Genomic DNA, 19,142 nt, shown 5'->3' with positions numbered 1-19,142 from the left:
TTGTCCTCCTTCTTCTTCTTCTTTGGCCTCCTTGTCTCAAGAGACAATGGGTAAGTGCCTGGAGATGGTCAGTAGTTTGTGAAGCAGTGCCTGGAGTGGCTATAAAGGCCAATTCTAGAGTGACAGACTCTTCCACGGGTGCTGCAGATAAAATTGGTTGTCGGGGCTGTTACACAGTTGGCTCTCCCCTTGCGCTTCTGTCTTTTTTTCCTGCCCACAGCTAAGTCTCTTTGACTCACCACTGTTTAGCCCCACCTTTATGGCTGTCCGCCAGCTCTGGCAAACACTGGCAACTGACTCCCACGACTTGTGATCAACGTCACAGGACATCATGCTGTGTTTGCAGACATCTTTAAAGGGGAGACATGGAAGGCCGGTGGGTCTGATACCAGTGATGAACTCATTGTACAATGTGTCCTTGGGGATCTTGCCATCTTCCATGCGGCTCACATGGCCAAGCCATCTCAAGCGCCGCTGGCTCAGTAGGGTGTATATGCTGGGGATGTTGGCCGCCTCAAGGACTTCTGTGTTTGAGATACGGTCCTGCCACCTGATGCCAAGGATTCTCCGGAGGCAGCGAAGATGGAATGAATTGAGACGTCGCTCTTGGCTGACATACGTTGTCCAGGCCTCGCTGCCGTAGACCAAGGTACTGAGGAGTCAGGCTTGATGCACTCGGACTTTTGTGTTCCGTGTCAGTGTGCCATTTTCCCACACTCTCTTGGCCAGTCTGGACATAGCAGCGGATGCCTTTCCCATGCGTTTGTTGAATTCTGCATCTAGAGATAACTTACTGGAGATAGTTGAGCCTAGGTAGGTGAATTCTTGAACCACTTCCAGAGCGTGGTCGCCGATTTTGATGGAGCATTTCTGACGTCCTGTCCCATGATGTTCGTTTTCTTGAGGCTGATGATTAGGCCAAATTCGTTGCAGGCAGCGGCAATCCTGTCAATGAGTCTCTGCAGACACTCTTCTGTGTGGGATGTTAATGCAGCATCATCAGCAAAGAGGGGTTCCCTGATGAGGACCTTCCGTACTTTGGTCTTCGCTCTCAGATGGGCAAGATTGAACAACCTGCCATCTGATCTTGTGTGGAGGAAAATTCCTTCTTCTGATGACTTGAATGCATGTGAGAGCAGCAGGGAGAAGAAGATCCCAAACAGTGTAGGTGCGAGAACATAACCCTGTTTCACGCGACTCAGGATAGGAAAGGGGTCTGATGAGGCACCGCTATGCTAAATTTGCCTTTCATATTGTTATGGAATGAGGTGATGATACTTAGTAGCTTTGGTGGACATCCGATCTTTGCTAGTAGTCTGAAGAGACCACGTCTGCTGACTAGGTCAAAGGCTTTGGTGAGATCAATGAAAGCAACGTAGAGGGGCATCTGTTAGCGGCGTTTCTCCTGTAGCTGGCGAAGAGAGAACAGCATGTCAATGGTGGATCTCTGATAGATTAGATTAGATTAGATTAGAGATACAGCACTGAAACAGGCCCTTCGGCCCACCGAGTCTGTGCCGAACATCAACCACCCATTTATACTAATCCTACACTAATCCCATATTCCTACCAAACATCCCCACCTGTCCCTATATTTCCCTACCACCTACCTATACTAGTGACAATTTATAATGGCCAATTTACCTATCAACCTGCAAGTCTTTTGGCTTGTGGGAGGAAACCGGAGCACCCGGAGAAAACCCACGCAGACACAGGGAGAACTTGCAAACTCCACACAGGCAGTACCCGGAATTGAACCCGGGTCCCTGGAGCTGTGAGGCTGCGGTGCTAACCACTGCGCCACTGTGCCGCCCTGCCACACTGCCTCAGAGTAGACACGCTCAGCCAGCTTCTGGAGCCTGTTTAAAACTACTCGAGCGAAGACTTTCCCCACTATGCTGAGCAGGGAGATTCCATGGTAGTTGTTGCAGTCATCGCGGTCACCCTTGTTCTTATAGAGGGTGATGATATTGGCATCGCGCATGTCCTGTGGTGCTGCTCCCTCATCCCAGCACAGGCAAAGCAGTTCATGGAGTGCTGAGAGTATAGCAGGCTTGGCACTCTTGATTATCTCAGGGGTAATGCCGTCCTTCCCAGGGGCTTTTCCACTGGCTAAAGAATCAAAGGCATCACTGAGTTCCGATTTTGTTGGCTGTTACAGAGGAACTAAGTGAAACTAAGGAAATGGAACAATCACAGGAACAAGTTCCGAGAATATTTCCTCCTTGTGTAGTCACCCAAGCAATGGCTAAACAGGATCCATTGTCGGAGGTAAAAGGGGTACCACAAATAGATAGCCAAGTATCTGAAATTTTATTTGGGGATTTAGATAATCCAAATGAGTTATTTAACAGATTGTCTATCATTGCAGCACAGCAAGCTGATCCAGAGATATACCAAATAGCACAGACTGCTCTCTCAGAAGCTGAGGCGAAAGGAGTTCCGGAAGGCTATTATATGGCAAATGGGGTTTTGAGGAGGAAATGGAGACCGCCTCTTAGACCTATTGATGAAGTTGTTGAACAGATAGTGGTACCACCTAAATATCGACAAGGATTATTAAGGTTAGCACACAACATTCCCTTTGCAGAACATAGGGGAGTTTGGAAGACCAAATCACAGATAAGCAAACATTATTACTGGCCAGGTCTTGCAAAGGATGTGAGACAATTTTGTAGAACATGCCATACCTGTCAAATGGTGGGAAAACCACAACCTACCATAAAACCAGGGGATGAAGTGTTGTTACCATTACAGGGAGAACCATTAAAAGCACGGTTCAGTGGCCCATATAGAGTGATCAAAAGAGTAGGTAAGGTAGATTACTTGATTGACACCCCTGATGGCCAGAAGTAGAACTGGTTGTGTCACATTGATCTGCTCAAACAATATTAACACACGGAGAGGATAAGCTGGTACAGGTATGTCAGGTAATCGGGTCTGTTGAGAAGTAAAAGGATAGTGAGGAAAAGGCAGAAGTAGGCCTAGGAAATTCTCAGATTGAACCTCCAATTATCCGATTAGTGAATACAGAATGGCTAGGAAAATTAAGCAATAGGCTTTTACACTTAGAAGTCCAAACCAGGGTTTTCACAATGTTTCAAAAAGTTTGTAGAGATAAGCCAGGATGTACAACCTTAGCCACACACGAAATAAAAACAAGAAATGCTGGAAATACTCAGCAGGTCTGGCGGCATCTGTGGAGAGAGAAGCAGAGTTAACATTTCAGGTCAGTGACCCTTCAGAACACATTACACACATGATGTGGGTATAGGGGAAACCATTCCTTTAAAACAACATGCTTGTCGTTTAGGTCCTGTGGAAGCAGAGATACAATGCATGCTGAAGGGCAGCTTAATTGAACCTAGTCAGGACAGCTGGAATTCGCAGGTGGTCTTGATGCTTAAACCTCGTGGGTCAGCTCAAACTTGCATAGATCTAGAAAAGTCACTGTGGTAAAAAAAAGGCAGACTCCTACCCAAATTCTCATTTAAAGGACTGTATGGACAGAGTGGGCAACACCATGTGTCTTAAAGAGACAAATGTGTTGGAGGAAACCTGTCAAATTCCTTTGACACCCCAGAGAAAAACTCAGCTTCTGTTACACTGGACAGGGTTTTCCCATGTCAAGTGATGCCACATAGGTTAGGGGGTACTCGAGAAACTTGTCAGAGAATAGGTAACCCAGTAGTGGTCAGTGCTCCTAGCTGTGCAGTTCACCTGGCTGAGGTGATGAACGATGGGGACACTTGGAAGGGAAACCGAAAACAGCTGGAAGACTATGCTTGGAAATTTGAAATGGGTTAATTCAAACAACCTTTTGAAAATTTAAAGCCGAAAATGTTCTGGTGGAACTTGTTGCTGTAGTCCTAATATTTTAGAAAAGTGTAAATGTGTGGAAAAAATGTGCTAACCTTTTTGTTTTTTCATATTGTATTTTTTACAAGTTGTGATGAAACGCATTTCAGGAATGGCATTTCATTCCGTCAGGGGTAGAGGTGTTATGATCCTGTAGTTTTTTTCTGGGAAGAATGCGATGTGCCTTTAAGGCTGGAAAAGGAGCAGTACTGCTTTAAGGCAATATGCTCCAGAGACTGCGTCAAAGAATGCATTCTCGTTTCCCCAAGATACGGCCACTCAGGGACTGTGATTCAAATTGTGTATTCTGGTTGCCATAGGATACAACCACGCAGGACCAAAGACATGAGATACATTGTTGCCGATTGGCATTTGAAAGTAGTTGAAAAACTGGCTTTTGAAACAGTTAGCAGAGAAACAGACAGACAGCTGGACCAGAATATACGAAAGGAAAAGAGAGCTCTCTTTTGGTATATTTAAACTTTATTTATTATACTCTCAGAATTTTGATGTCAAGCCAGATTAACTTCTTAAAAGAAAATAACTAAATTCTTTTAACGACTGAACTGTAATTGTTGAAATTCGTTGCTGGAAAAGAAAAGCATCAATTCAACTGCTGAATTAGACTACGGACTGTTCTACTGTTGAAGAACCTTTTTTCCCCCCATCGGACAACTGTGAGGGCTTCAAGCAACCTTGGACTGTTCCACATTGGAAGATTTCACTTCAGCAAGAGCGTAAATATGCAAGGGCTCTAATTTTTTCTATTTTAAATGTTATTTATCTCTTGGTAGTGTTTAAGAATTTAGTTTTTCTAATTAAACAGTTAATTTGTTGATCTTAAAACCTGGTTTGGTTAGCCTCATCCGGGGATTAACCGATGGTACAATTTGACTGGGTCTTTCTTTAATTTGGAAAGTTTAAAAATTATATGTTAGGCAATCTGTGGAGGGATGGGACTGAATCACAGTGCGTTTCTCCCACCACATTCAGAATCGTATATTTTGATTGGGGGCTTTGTCTTGAGCGGTTGGTCATAGCACTAAACTGTTGTAGCATGTTGCATTGTAAGTTTTGCTGTTTCACTCTCTTTCTGCAACTTTGAGGAAAGGGGGAGGTACAGTTTCCAATGGGAAGTAACAGGAAATTTTGGTCATCTGAACAGGGTTTTTAAAAATATTTTTTCATGGAATATTGGCAGTGCTGGTAAGCCCACATTTATTTTCTGTCCCTAATTGTTCTGAGATGGTACTGGTTGCGTTCTTGAGCTGTTGCAACCTTGTGGTGATGGTGTTAGGTCGTGAATACAGGTTTTCGCCCCGCAATGATAAAGGAATAGCAATATATGTCCACGTCGAAGCATGTGCAACTTGGAGGTGAAGTAGTTCCCAAGACCTTGCTGCACTTGCCCTTTACTTTAATAGAGGACATAGGGCTCAGAATGAGCCATCAGAATATGTTTACTGAGTTGATGTAGTGCATCCAGCTAACGGTACATACTGCAGCCTCAGTCGGGTTGAATATTGAGTCCAGTGGCAGAGACACTGATGAAGAGTACTGCTTTGGCCTAGATGGTGCCCATCTTAAGTGATGTGACACTTTCATCCATCCAGGTTAGCAGTGCGTATTCCGTTGCTAAAAGTACTGCTGCTTAGAACTGCTCCACCATTTTCTCCACTTTTATGTCTGCCTACAGACAACTGCATCTGGAACCCACAAGGTCATTGTTTGATAAAGGGCCTGATAGGGTGGAGAGCTTTTTGAGGCTGCACGGTTCTCAAGCTCCTTAAATACACCTCTTGTTTCACCTTGCACCAGTTGCCATTCTTTACAAAGGAGAGAAAGATTTGCATTTATATAATGCTTTTCGCAACCTCAATGTCCCAAAGTTCTTTACAGCCAATGAAGTACTTTTTATGTATAGTCACCGTTGTGCTATAGGAAATGTAGCAGCCAATTTGCGAGCGAGCTGCTATAAGTAGCAATCTGAAAGTGACCAGATTTTTTTTTAGTAATGTTGACTGGGGGATAAATATTGGACAGGATACAAGGGAGAACTCCCCTGCTCTTTTTCAAAATAATGCCATGGAATCTTTTACAGTCACCTGAGAAAGCAGACGGAGCCTCAGTTTAGCGTCTCATGCGAGAGCCAGCACCTCCACCATTGAAGTACTCACTCCCTCAGTACTGTACTAGAGTGTCAGACTTGATTTCTTTTGTGCCCACCACTCTGGAGTGAACCCACAACGTTATGCTTCTCACTTAAAGGCAAGAGTGCTGCAAATTAAGTCACAGCTGACACTTAAACCCAGACAGTATCAACAGGGTATTCAACTGTGAGAGGCAGCAGGTTAGATTATGTTCTCACATCCCTAGTAGATATTCCCTTGTATTGATCACTGAATATTGATCAGAAAACAAGCAGTGACTGGTGCTGGGATCTGGCCTTGCCTTCATGTAGCTCAGGAGTGCTGAGGCTAACTGTCATATCCTCACCACTAACCCATCTGAGATCAACTCACTTTGAGCAGATCTTGCTCGTTTATATTGCTCAGTAACTACACTTGTGATTTAAATTTACACATTAACATTTGGTAATTGGAATAAACATTAATATGTTTAAACAATGCAAGTAAATTGAAATGCCATTTGTTATGGCTTTGTAAGTATCACCCTTAATTATCCCAAAATAAGCAGTAATACATCACTGGGGGTGTGATATGGGTAAAATGTACAGATTAACTGTGTGAGACTAGTGAATCAGTGTGCAAAGTTGTAATGACATAAACCCAGAAGCAGGCCTATGAATCATTAGTGTCCACTGTTCTAAACTGAGGGGAAATGAAAAGGGATTATTCCTGAAATTGACCCTGCTACAAAATCCTAAGAGATCAATCCTATAATAATAGGCTTTCCATGCAGGGGATGGCATGCTGTATATGTCTCTGTCTCCAGTGTATGACGTGTAAAAACTGAATTTGATTATTGAATTACTAAAGCAAAATACTGTAGATGTTGGAAATATGAAATAAAAACAAAGTATTGGAAATGCAGCATCTGTGGAGAGAAAAACAATGTGAACATTTCAGGTTGATGATGGAAGTTGGGGTAGCAGTTTGCAAGGAAGGATCTAAAGGGAGAGCTTAGAAGAGCAAGGAGAGGACACGAGAAGTCATTGGCGGATAGGATCAAGGAAAACCCTAAGGCTTTCTGTAGGTATATCAGGAATAAAAGAATGGCTAGAGTTAGATTAGGGCCAATCAAGGATAGTAGTGGGAAGTTGTGTGTGGAATCAGAGGAGATAGGGGAAGCGTTAAATGAATATTTTTCGTCAGTATTTACAATAGAGAAAGAAAATGTTGTCGAGGAGAATACTGAGGTTCAGACTACTAGGCTAGATGGGATTGAGGTTCACAAGGAGGAGGTGTTGGCAATTTTGGAAAGTGTGAAAATAGATAAGTCCCCTGGGCCAGATGGGATTTATCCTAGGATTCTCTGGGAAGCCAGGGATGAGATTGCAGAGCCTTTGTCCTTGATCTTTATGTCATCATTGTCGACAGGAATAGTGCCGGAAGACTGGAGGATAGCAAATGTTGTCCCCTTGTTCAAGAAGGGGAGTAGAGACAGCCCTGGTAATTATAGACCTGTGAGCCTTACTTCGGTTGTGGGTAAAATGTTGGAAAAGGTTATAAGAGACAGGATTTATAATCATCTTGAAAAGAATAAGTTCATTAGCGATAGTCAGCACGGTTTTGTGAAGGGTAGGTCGTGCCTCACAAACCTTATTGAGTTTTTTGAGAAGGTGACCAAACAGGTGGATGAGGGTAAAGCAGTGGATGTGGTGTATATGGATTTCAGTAAGGCGTTTGATAAGGTTCCCCACGGTAGGCTATTGCAGAAAATACGCAAGTATGGGGTTGAAGGTGATTTAGAGCTTTGGATCAGAAATTGGCTAGCTGAAAGAAGACAGAGAGTGGTGGTTGATGGCAAATGTTCATCCTGGAGTTTAGTTACTAGTGGTGTACCGCAAGGATCTGTTTTGGGGCCACTGCTGTTTGTCATTTTTATAAATGACCTGGAAGAGGGTGTAGAAGGGTGGGTTAGTAAATTTGCGGATGACACTAAGGTCGGTGGAATTGTGGATAGTGCCGAAGGATGTTGTAGGGTACAGAGGGACATAGATAGGCTGCAGAGCTGGGCTGAGAGATGGCAAATGGAGTTTAATGCGGAAAAGTGCGAGGTGATTCACTTTGGAAGGAGTAACAGGAATGCAGAGTACTGGGCTAATGGGAAGATTCTTGGTAGTGTAGATGAGCAGGGAGATCTTGGTGTCCAGGTACATAAATCCCTGAAAGTTGCCACCCAGGTTAATAGGGCTGTTAAGAAGGCATATGGTGTGTTAGCTTTTATTAGTAGGGGGATCGAGTTTCGGAGCCACGATGTCATGCTGCAGCTGTACAAAACTCTGGTGAGACTGCACCTGGAGTATTGCGTGCAGTTCTGGTTACCGCATTATAGGAAGGATGTGGAAGCTTTGGAAAGGGTGCAGAGGAGATTTACTAGGATGTTGCCTGGTATGGAGGGAAGGTCTTACGAGGAAAGGCTGAGGGACTTGGGGTTGTTTTCGTTAGAGAGAAGGAGGAGGAGAGGTGACTTAATAGAGACATATAAGATAATCAGAGGGTTAGATAGGGTGGATAGTGAGAGTCTTTTTCCTCGGATGGTGATGGCAAACACGAGGGGACATAGCTTTAAGTTGAGGGGTGATAGATATAGGACAGATGTTAGAGGTAGTTTCTTTACTCAGAGAGTAGTAGGGGCGTGGAACGCCCTGCCTGCAACAGTAGTAGACTCGCCAACTTTAAGGGCATTTAAGTGGTCATTGGATAGACATATGGATGAAAATGGAATAGTGTAGGTCAGATGGTTTCACAGGTCGGCGCAACATCGAGGGCCGAAGGGCCTGTACTGCGCTGTAATGTTCTAATTCTAATTCTAATCAAGGGTTGGTAATGCACGGTAGTGTTAAATTTATACAAGTTGGTGATCATACAAATGTCTGTTAACAATACATTTTTTTTTTTGTCTTTCAGTGACTTGAGAACCACAAGGCTGAAACTTCTGGAGTTATTTACAGATGTGAATTGTAACATGGACATGATGAAAAATGCAATGGATGCTTATTTTTCTCTTTTACAAGGTAAAAACATAATTAAAGATAAGGTGAAAGGTCTGTTGCCAATATTATTTATGCCAGATTTTGTATCAGGAAGGGGAGGAATGCTGATTTCTATCAATAAGTGAGGCAGCCCTGGCTCAGTGTTAGCATTCTTGCCTCTACATGAGAAGGCTTTGGGTTCAAGACCCACTCCTGAGATGTATGCCATCTTTTGAATGAAATATTAAACCAAGGCTTCTTCTGTCACTGGAGCTGGATGTAAAAGATCTGATTGTCCTATTTGAAGAAGAGCAGGGGAATTGTCCCCAATCGATATTCATCCCTCAACCAAGGCCACCAAAATAGTTTACCTGTTATCTCTGCTGTTTGTGGGATCTTGCTATGTGCAAATTGGCTGCTGTATTTCCCTACATTGCAGTAGTAACTACACGTCAAATGTACTTCATTATAAAATGAATAGGGACATTCTGAAGATGCAAAAGGTGCTTTATAATGTGTTCTTCTGCCCGCCCTTTTTTGTTCGGGTTTTTAAAATATCTAGGGATTGAATGACAATTAAGTAATTTATATACATTTTTTATTCGTTCATGGGGATATGGGCGTCGCTGGCCAGGGCAGCATTTATTGCCCATCCCTAATTGCCCTTGAGAAGGTGGTGTTGAGCCGCCTTCTTGAACCGCTGCAGTCCATGTGGTGTAAGTACACCCACAGTTCTATTCGAACTTTGACCCAGTGACAGTGAAGGAATGGCAATATAATTCCAAGTCAGGATGGTGTGTAGCTTGGAGGGGAACTTGCAGGTGTTGGTGTTCCCATGCATCTGCTGCCCTTCTCCTTCTAGGTGTGTTTGGAAGGTGCTGTCAAAGGAGGCTTGGTGCGTTGCTGCAGTGCATCTTGTAAATGGTGTACACTGCTGCCACTATGCTTTGGTGGTGGAGGGAGTGAATGTTTGTAGATGGGGTGCCAGTCAAGTGGGTTGCTTTGTCCTGGATGGTGTCGAGCTTCTTGAGTGTTGTTGGAGCTGCACCCATCCAGGCAAGTGGAGAGTGTTCCATCACACTCCTGACTTGTGTCTTGTAGACAGTGGACAGGCTTTGGGGAGTCAGGAGGTGAGTTAATCTCTGCAGGATTCTGTGCCTCTCTGACCTGCTTTTGTATCTGTGTTATTTATATGGCTACTCCAGTTCTGTTTCTGGTCAATGGTAACCCCCAGGATGTTGATAGTGGGGGTTTCAGCGATGGTAATGCCATTGAACGTCAAGGGGAGATGGCTCGTTTCTCTCTTATTTGAGATAGTCATTGTCTGGCACTCGTGTGGTGCAAATGTTACTTGCCACTTATCAGTCCAAGCCTGGATATTGTCCGGGACTTGTTGCATTTCTGCACAGACTGCTTCAGTATCTGAGGAGTCGTGAAAGGTGCTGAACATTGTGCAATCATCAGCGAACATCCCCACTCCTGACCTTTTGATTGAAGGAAGATCATTGATGAAGCAGCTGAAGATGGTTGGGCCCAGGACACTACCCTGAGGAACTCCTGCAGTGATGTCACAGAACTGAGATGATTGACCTGCAACAACCACAACCATCTTCCTTTGCGCTAGGTATGACTCCAACCAGCAGAGAGTTTACGCCCGATTCCCATTGACTCCCGTTTTGCTAGGGCTTCTTGACGCCATACCCGGTCAAATGTTGCCTTGATGTTAAGGGCAGTGACTCTCACCTCACCTTTTGAGTTTAGATTTTTTGTCCACGTTTGAACCAAGGCTGTGATGAGGTCAGGAGCTGAGCGGCCCTGGCGGAACCCAAACTGAGCATCACTGAGCAGGTTATTGCTAAGCAAGTGCTGCTTGATGCACTGTCGACAGCACCTTCCATCACTTTACTGATAATCAAGTGTGGACTGATGGGGCAGTAATTGGCCTGGTTGGATTTGTCCTTTTTGTGTACTAGACATACCTTGGCTATTTTCCACGTTGACAGGTAGGTGCCAGTGTTGCAGCTGTACTGCAACAGCTTGGCGAGGGGCGCAGCAAGTTCTGGAACACAAGTCGTCCGTACTATTGCCGGAATGCTGTCAGGGCCCATAGCCTTTGCAGTATCCAGTGCCTTCAGTCGTTTCTTGATATCATGTGGAGTGAATCGAATTGGCTGAAGTCTGGCATCTGTGATGCTGGGGACCTCGGGAGGAGGCCGAGATGGATCATCCACTTGGCATGTCTGGCTGTAGGATCTGGATTTGAACCCAGGCCAAACTGTTGGGTTGCATTTTCATCTCCCTTCCCTATAAGTGTTCTAAATGAAGAGCTTTGGGACATGCTGAGAGGCGATGAGGAGGTGACAAAGTCAAATGGTTTAGGATAAATATTTCCAGAGAGCAGTACAAGGTGCCTGACCAGATTGACTACAGTGTGTGGGTGCAAGCGGAGTAGGAAGAATGGAGAATTTGGGTTGTGACATGTGGGTTGAGAGGATTCTTAATTTGGGTGGGGTTAGACCATTGAGGAAATTGAAACAATGATCTGATAGAGTTGCTGGGAAAGAACAAGAATAATGGATGTGCGAACTTGTTGGCATGGTAATTTCCTCTTTAGAAATAAGTATTCCAGCTGCGCCAGAGAAGTATATTTTTACTGCTTGTTACTAATTTGTCTTTACATTGTTGAAAATCTTACTATGTAACATCCATTGTCCATTGTCTATTATTTTTGTCTGTCTTGTTTATCTCTGAAATTCTACCAATTTGCTTTTAGACTTAGTTTAAGTCTGGTAATTGTTCTGAGGTAGATTTTTTTGTGTTCGGGTGGAAGATGTGCATCGTTGGGTAAAAAAGCTCTGAAGGACACTTATTGCTGCAGCAATGGGCAGGGCTCACTCAAAAGTGTCATCAGGCTGAGGCAGTGGTGTGTTAAGCCACTGGACTGCATGCAGCCCTCAGATGAGTTAGGCGAGACTAGACCATTCTGTGATCACAGACTGCAGTCTTTAGTAAAAATCACAGAAGCTGATTAGGAGAAGGGTGTGTTTGCAGTAACAAAGGAACTCTGTCAGTTAGATAGTCCAAGGGCTAGAACATTGCTGTTCTGAAAACAGGCAACAACTGTGACATGTAGCAGGTAACTATAAACTAGTCATCGGGAAATGCTGGTATCCATAATTAAGGGAGTGGTAACAGGGGACTTAGAAAATCATAATATGATATAATATATGGTGGGGGGGTGGTGGCGTCAGTTAGCTCAGTTGGCTAGATGGCTAGCGTGAAATGCAGAAAGACGTCAATAGCACTGGTTCAATCCCCATACCGGCTCTGGTAGTTCATGGAAGCCTGCCTCCTCGCCTTGCCCCAAGCTTCAGGAGTGGTGACCCTCAAGCTATACATCACCAACTGTTTCTCTCTAATGGGGAGAGATGCCTATGGTCCTTTGGGACTATGGCTGGAGCAAAAATATGATTAGTGTTATGTGAGTGTGTCTATTTTTCTTTGCAAAAAGTACTGTAAGAACTGATATTAGAATTGTGGACTGAGTGAAGTGTGCACAGACTGTAAGGCACCTGCTTTCAAGCAGCTCAACAGGGAAATGACAGGAAGATTTATGACTATCACATGACTTGATTGTGGGTTTTAGTTTTACTTTGAAAGAAGTATGGGCTGGACCAACAGCATACAGTGAGCTGGCTAAGACCTGTTTTTGCAGACCAGAGAAAAAGACCTGCTTTCTGTAAAAGAAGGCTTGCCTCTCTTGGAAAAAGAAATCCTACATTTGTGGTGTGGCTGGGGTTTGCCTAGAGAGAGGAAAAGACCCAGTAAAAGAGAAGTTGCACTGTTCTGTGGAGGAAGATTGCTTTGTAGAGAGGAAGTCCTGCATTTTTAAAGGTTGCCTCCAGTCTCTTAAGAATCCCCTGCCGCAAGAGTGATTCCTGTTACCTCTCGTGTTTTGGGAGATCCTGAAATCTCAAAACTTCTATTGCTCGACTGCTACTTCAAATCCCAAGCAGACCTGTTGTTAGACCCTTTGCTGAAAAACCTGTGTGACGTCTGCTGCAGACGAATTGTCTTGAAAGCCTACCCATTACAGACTGTTCATGAACCTCGCCTGGAGAGACTTCGAGTGGCATCTGACTATTCAACTCTGGGACACCTCACCAACCCGGAATTATCCTACCAGACCGTGACAACCCAATTGTTTTATTCCTAAGAAACAATTGTAAATCGAAAAAGCCTTTTTCCCCGGTTAACCGTTGTTTTTGAATGTATGTGCATGCCATGAGGGTTAGGAAGAATAAGAAGTTTTAAAAGAATCTTTTCCACATGTAGAGTTATCTCATTATTGTTTAACACTTAGTTTATTAATAAATAGTTAATTTTGTTGTTGTTTAAAGAAACCTGGTTTGGTGTGTTTTATTCTGGGGGACAAATAGTGTGTTTAATTTGGCTACTTTCTGGAAGGTGGGAAACTTTACTAATATATGCTGTGACCTATGGAGTAGTGGAACTAGCAGTGCATTACTCCTGCCTTGGTCGTAACATTAGGCAGAGTCACCATGGTTTTACGAAAGGGAAATTGTGTTTGACAAATCTATTTTAAATTTTTGAGGATGAAACTGGCAGGGTAGTTAAAGGGGAACCAGTAGAGGTAGTATACTTTTTATTAAAAGGCATTCAATAAGGTGCCGCATGAAAAGGTGTTGCACAAGCTGAGGGCTCATGGAATTGTGGGTAATACATTAACAGGGATAGAAGATTGATTAAAGACAGAAAACGGAGAATATTAATTTTTCGGGTTGACAGGCTGTTATGAATGGAGTGCCACAAGGATCAGTGCTGGGGCTGCAGCTATTTGCAATCTATATTATGACTTGGATGAAGGGATCAAATGTAATGTATCCCAAGTTTGCTGACGATACTAAGAAAGCTGTGAGAAGGACACAAAGAGCTGCAAAGGGATATAGTTAGTTTTAGTGAGTGGGCAAGAAGTCTGCATATTGAGTATTAAGGTGGTGAAGTGTGAGGTTGTTCACTTTGGTAGTAAGAATCAAAAGCAATAATGGTGAGAAACTATTAAATGTTGGTGTTAAGAGGGATTTGAAGTACAGAATGTTAATGTGCAGGTACAGCATGCAATTGGGAAGGCAAATTTTTATGAAAACAAAATGCTTAGTAGGTCTGGCAGCATCTATGGAGAGAGGAACAGAGTTAATGTTTCAAGTCGATGGCAGCAGTATTTTGTTTTTGTAAGGCAAATGGCATGTTGGCCTTTATTGCATTGGGTTTGAAATACAAGAGTAAGGAAGTCTTGGCTACAATTGTACAGAGCTTTGAAACCACACCTGTAGTACTGTATACCGTTCAGGTCTCCAAACCTAAGGAAGGATAGAAGGGATGGAATGAAAGTTCACTAGATTGATTCCTGGGATGAAAAGATTGTTATATGAGGAAAGATTGAGTAGGATGAGCCTTTATTATTTGGAGTTTAGAAGATTGAGAGGTGATCTCTTTGAAATATATTAAGATTCTAAGAGTGCTTGATAGGGTAGAGGTTGTTTCCCCTTGTTGGAGAGTCTAGACCGAGGGAGCATAATGTTGGGCCTAATTTAACCCTTTTCCAATTATGTCAAATTCCCAGGTACCACGCACCGGAATACAAACATATGACCAGGAGAATTTAGTACAACAGTTTTATTTAGACACCAAATCAGTACAAGTCTCACTTCTTGTGGTGATCAGTCTCTCGTCACGGTTGATCACTGAGCCTCCGGACTCGGGGTCCTGCCTTCGAGAGTTGTTCCTAGGTTCCCGCCAAGGATATATTCGAGCGTTAACCCTTATATATTCTTTAAAGGCTCATTGCTCAACCCATGACTCACATGATTGTGTCTTGCTTGGTCTTTAAGATAAAGCTCCAAACATTAGCTCATCTTTGATTAGCAAGCGTTTGTGGTTTAGCTGCCTAAGCAGATATCCGGACTTTTTTGCGACACCCATTGATTATTCCACTTAATCTGCTCCCCTTTATCTGCACCGTTCAACAGTCATGTACCCTTAACCGCAAGTTTCGACATGTGTATAAGCTTACTTCAGCAAGTTCTGCACCTATCTTAGCTGCCTTAGAGCATGCTCGGTATTGAACAATACTTGACCAATTTTTCAAGGCCTACAGTCCCTCCTTTGATCCTATAATTTTCCAATTTATATGAATCACTAGCCTTTTGGTATCAAACTCCTTTTTTCCTCTAGCACGTTCCTGAGTAACTCTTCCCTTTGTTGCCCCTTAATTATGGACTTTAACTTGAATACCAGACACACATTATACAGTACAATCAGTATTAACACAATTACACGTATGTAAGAGGCTATCCATATCCATGGTGGTATTTGTACATTAGACCCCAGTTCATAAGGTCATCCCACCAATTGGTGGTTCTTATTTGATCGATCTCCTTCTGTATTTCTTCAGTTTTTTATTGAATCTCATAGTACCCTTTTGTGGCTAAGTCCACCATCCTTGGTTGTTCCATTAGATTAGTTGTAAGTGGCTCAGTCTCATTTGTGTCTTTCAAGATACTGTATCAGAGTGTCCTTAATTCCTTCGTGTACAGTGATATTCACGTGTTTCCGTCGATGTATGTCCACAATTTCTACTTGACCAACCCTAGTTGGCTGTTGAGTCACCATACAGAACGTGGGGTTGGTTATTGGACAGGTTGTCTTTGCTTGGGGATAGTTTACTGCAGTTGTTAAGCAATATTGTCCTTTTCATTTATACGCCACTCGAGTAATTTCAGAAGTAGCCTTAGTTGTTTCCATTGTACAGTGGCGCAGTGGTTAGCACCGCAGCCTCACAGCTCCAGCGACCCGGGTTCAATTCTGGGTAATGCCTGTGTGGAGTTTGCAAGTTCTCCCTGTGTCTGCGTGGGTTTCCTCTGGGTGCTCCGGTTTCCTCCCACATGCCAAAGACTTGCAGGTTGGTAGGTAAATTGGCCATTATAAATTGCCCCTAGTATAGGTAGGTGGTAGGGAAATATAGGGACAGGTGGGGATGTGGTAGGAATATGGGATTAGTATAGGATTAGTATAAAATGGGTGGTTGATAGTCGGCACAGACTCGGTGGGCCGAAGGGCCTGTTTCAGTGCTGTATCTCTAAATAAAAATAAAATAAAAAAAAATAAAGCCACACATTGACTCGGGGGTCTTATCTTTAGGATAGGGACAAATAACCATGTTGCCTCCCATCTCAACTGTTCAGGGCTGTTCCAATTACTTCATCCTTGTTCTTAACCGCATAAGGTAGAATATTATGATATTTAATATATTCACCATTTCTAATCACTCCTATATTTTCCACCTTCAATACAATACCCTTTTTAGTGTCTATCTGGTTTCTCCATTTAGAATACTGTTCAGGCCAGCTAGGGCTTCCTTCTACGATACCCTTCAATTGGGGTTTTTTACCCTGACTTTCGGTTAGGTCATAGAGTCATACAGCATAGAAACAGGCCGTTCGGCCGACTGCGTCCATGCCGATCATAATGCCTATCTATACTAATCCCACCTGCCTGCATTAATTCCATATCCCTCTATGCTTTGCTCATTCAAGTACCTATCCAGATGCCTCTTAAATATCGCTACTGTTCCTGCCTCCACTACCTCCTCAGGCAGCTCATTCCAGATACCCACTATTCTTTGTGTGAAAAATTTAGCCCTTTGATCCCCTTTAAACCTCCTCCCTCTCACCTTAAATCTATGCCCTCTAGTATTAGTCACCCCTACCATGGGAAACAGACTCTGGCTATCTACCCTATCTGTGCCTCTCATAATTTTATACCTCTATCATGTCCCCTCTCAGCCTCCTTCGCTCCAGGGAAAACAGACCCAGCCTATCAAATCTCTCTTTATAACTTAAGCCCTCCAAACCAGGCAACATCCTTGTGAATCTTTTCTGCACCCTCTCTAGCTTAATCACATCTTTCCTGTAGTGCAGCGACCAGAACTGCACACAGTACTCCAAATGTGGCCTAATCAATGTTATGTACAACTGTAACATGACGTCCCAACTCTTGTACTCAATGCCTCGGCCGATGAAGGCAAGCATGCCATACGCCGCCTTCACCACCCTGTCTACCTGTGTTCCCACTTTCAGGGAACTATGTACTTACACCCCAAGGTGTCTCTGCTCAACAACACTCCCCAGGGCCCTGCCATTCACTGTATATGTCCTGCCCTGGTCTAACTTCTAAAAAACACTAAAATGGAATAGTGTAGGTCAGATGGTTTCACAGCTCGGCGCAACATCGAGGGCCGAAGGGCCTGTACTGCGCTGTAATATTCTAATTCTAATTCTAACTTCCCAAAATGCATCACTTCACACTTGTCTGTGTTAAATTCCATTTGCCACTCTTGCCCACTTTCCCAGTTGATCTATATCCTGTTGTAACCTTAGACAGCCTTCTTCACTGTCCACGACATCACCAACTTTGGTGTCAACTGCACACTTACTGATCATGTCCGTTTACATTCACATCCAAGTCATTAATATATATGACAAACAACAGAGGGTCCAGCACCGATCCCTGCGGCACACTACTGGTCACCGGCCTCCAATCTGAAAAACAGGCCTCCACTACCACCCTCTGCCTCCTATCACCAAGCCAATTGTGTATCCAATTGGCCAGCTCACGCTGGATCCCATGTGTTCAAACCTTCTGGACCAGTCTACCATGCGGGACCTTGTCAAAGTCCATGCAGACAGCGTCCATCGCCCTCATCAATCCTCTTGGTCACCTCTTCGAAAAGCTCAATCAATCAAAGTGACAAAGATGATTGATGAAGGAAGGGCAGTGGATGTTATCTGTATGGACTTTAGTAAAGCCTTTGACAAGGACCCGCATGGCAGACTGGTACAAAAGGTGAAGTCACATGGGATCGGAGGTGAGCTGGCAAGATGGATGCAGAACTGGCTCGGTCATAGAAGACAGAGGGTATCAGTGGATGGGTGTTTTCTGAATGGAGGGATGTGACTAGTGGTGTTCCGCAGGGATCAGTGCTGGGACTTTTGCTGTTTGTAGTATATATAAATGATTTGGAGGAAAATGTAGCTGATCTGATTAGTAAGTTTGCGGACGACACAAAGGTTGGTGGAGTTGCGGATATTGATGAGGATTGTCAGAGGATACAGCAGGATATAGATCGGTTGGAGACTTGGGCGGAGAAATGGCAGATGGAGTTTAATCCGGACAAATGTGAGGTAATGCATTTTGGAAGGTCTAATGCAGGTGGGAGGTATACAGTAAATGGCAGAACCCTTAGGAGTATTGACAGGCATAGAGATCTGGGCGTACAGGTCCACAGGTCACTGAAAGTGGCAACGCAGGTGGATAAGGTAGTCAAGAAGGCATACGGCATGCTTGCCTTCATCGGTCGGGGCATAGAGTATAAAAATTGGCAAGTCATGTTGCAGCTGTACAGAACTTTAGTTAGGCCACACTTAGAATATTGCGTGCCATTCTGGTCGCCACACTACCAGAAGGACGTGGAGGCTTTGGAGAGGGTACAGAGGAGGTTTACCAGGTTGTTGCCTGGTCTGGAGGGCATTAGCTATGAGGAGAGGTTGGAAAAACTTGGTTTGTTTTCACTGGAACGACGGAGGTGGAGGGGCGACATGATAGAGGTTTACAAAGTTATGAGCGGCATGGACAGAGTGGATAGTCGGAAGCTTTTTCCCAGGGTGGAGGAGTCAGTTACTAGGGGACATAGGTTTAAGGTGCGATGGGTAAAGTTTAAGGGGATGTGCGAGGCAAGTTCTTTACACAGAGGGTGGTGAGTGCCTGAAACTTGCTGCCAGGGGAGGTGGTGGAAGCAGGTACGATAGCGATGTTGAAGAGGCATCTTGACAAATACATGAATAGGATGGGAATAGAGGGATACGGTCCCCGGAAGTGCAGAAGGTTTTATTTTAGGCAGGAATCAAGATTGGCGCAGACTTGGAGGGCCGAATGGCCTGTTCTTGTGCTGTACTGTTCTTTGTTCTTTATCTTATCTGCCAGGGAAATCTCATGGCCCCTTTTCGCCCTCCTAATTTCCTACTTAAGTGTACTCCTACATCCCCTA

General features: G+C 43.9%; 1 protein-coding gene across 3 annotated transcripts in view; it reads left to right on the top strand.

Annotated features, from left to right (window-relative positions):
• brox (BRO1 domain and CAAX motif containing) overlaps window positions 1-19,142 on the top strand; it is an 88,833-nt gene that overhangs the window by 4,558 nt on the left and 65,133 nt on the right. For 2 of the 3 annotated variants that reach the window (XM_068028095.1, XM_068028079.1), the window contains exon 2: window positions 8,952-9,058. In XM_068028095.1, the coding sequence (XP_067884196.1) occupies window positions 9,010-9,058 (49 nt within the window). In that variant the 5' untranslated portion in view covers window positions 8,952-9,009. Of the gene's footprint in view, window positions 1-4,429; window positions 4,596-8,951; window positions 9,059-19,142 lie in introns of those variants that run through there. The other variant, XM_068028087.1, reaches the window with a different exon arrangement.

This window comes from Heterodontus francisci, chromosome 3 (assembly GCF_036365525.1).
Source record: "Heterodontus francisci isolate sHetFra1 chromosome 3, sHetFra1.hap1, whole genome shotgun sequence".
NCBI classification, from domain to species: Eukaryota; Metazoa; Chordata; class Chondrichthyes; order Heterodontiformes; family Heterodontidae; genus Heterodontus; species Heterodontus francisci.
This window is presented reverse-complemented; position numbering and strand designations above follow the sequence as displayed.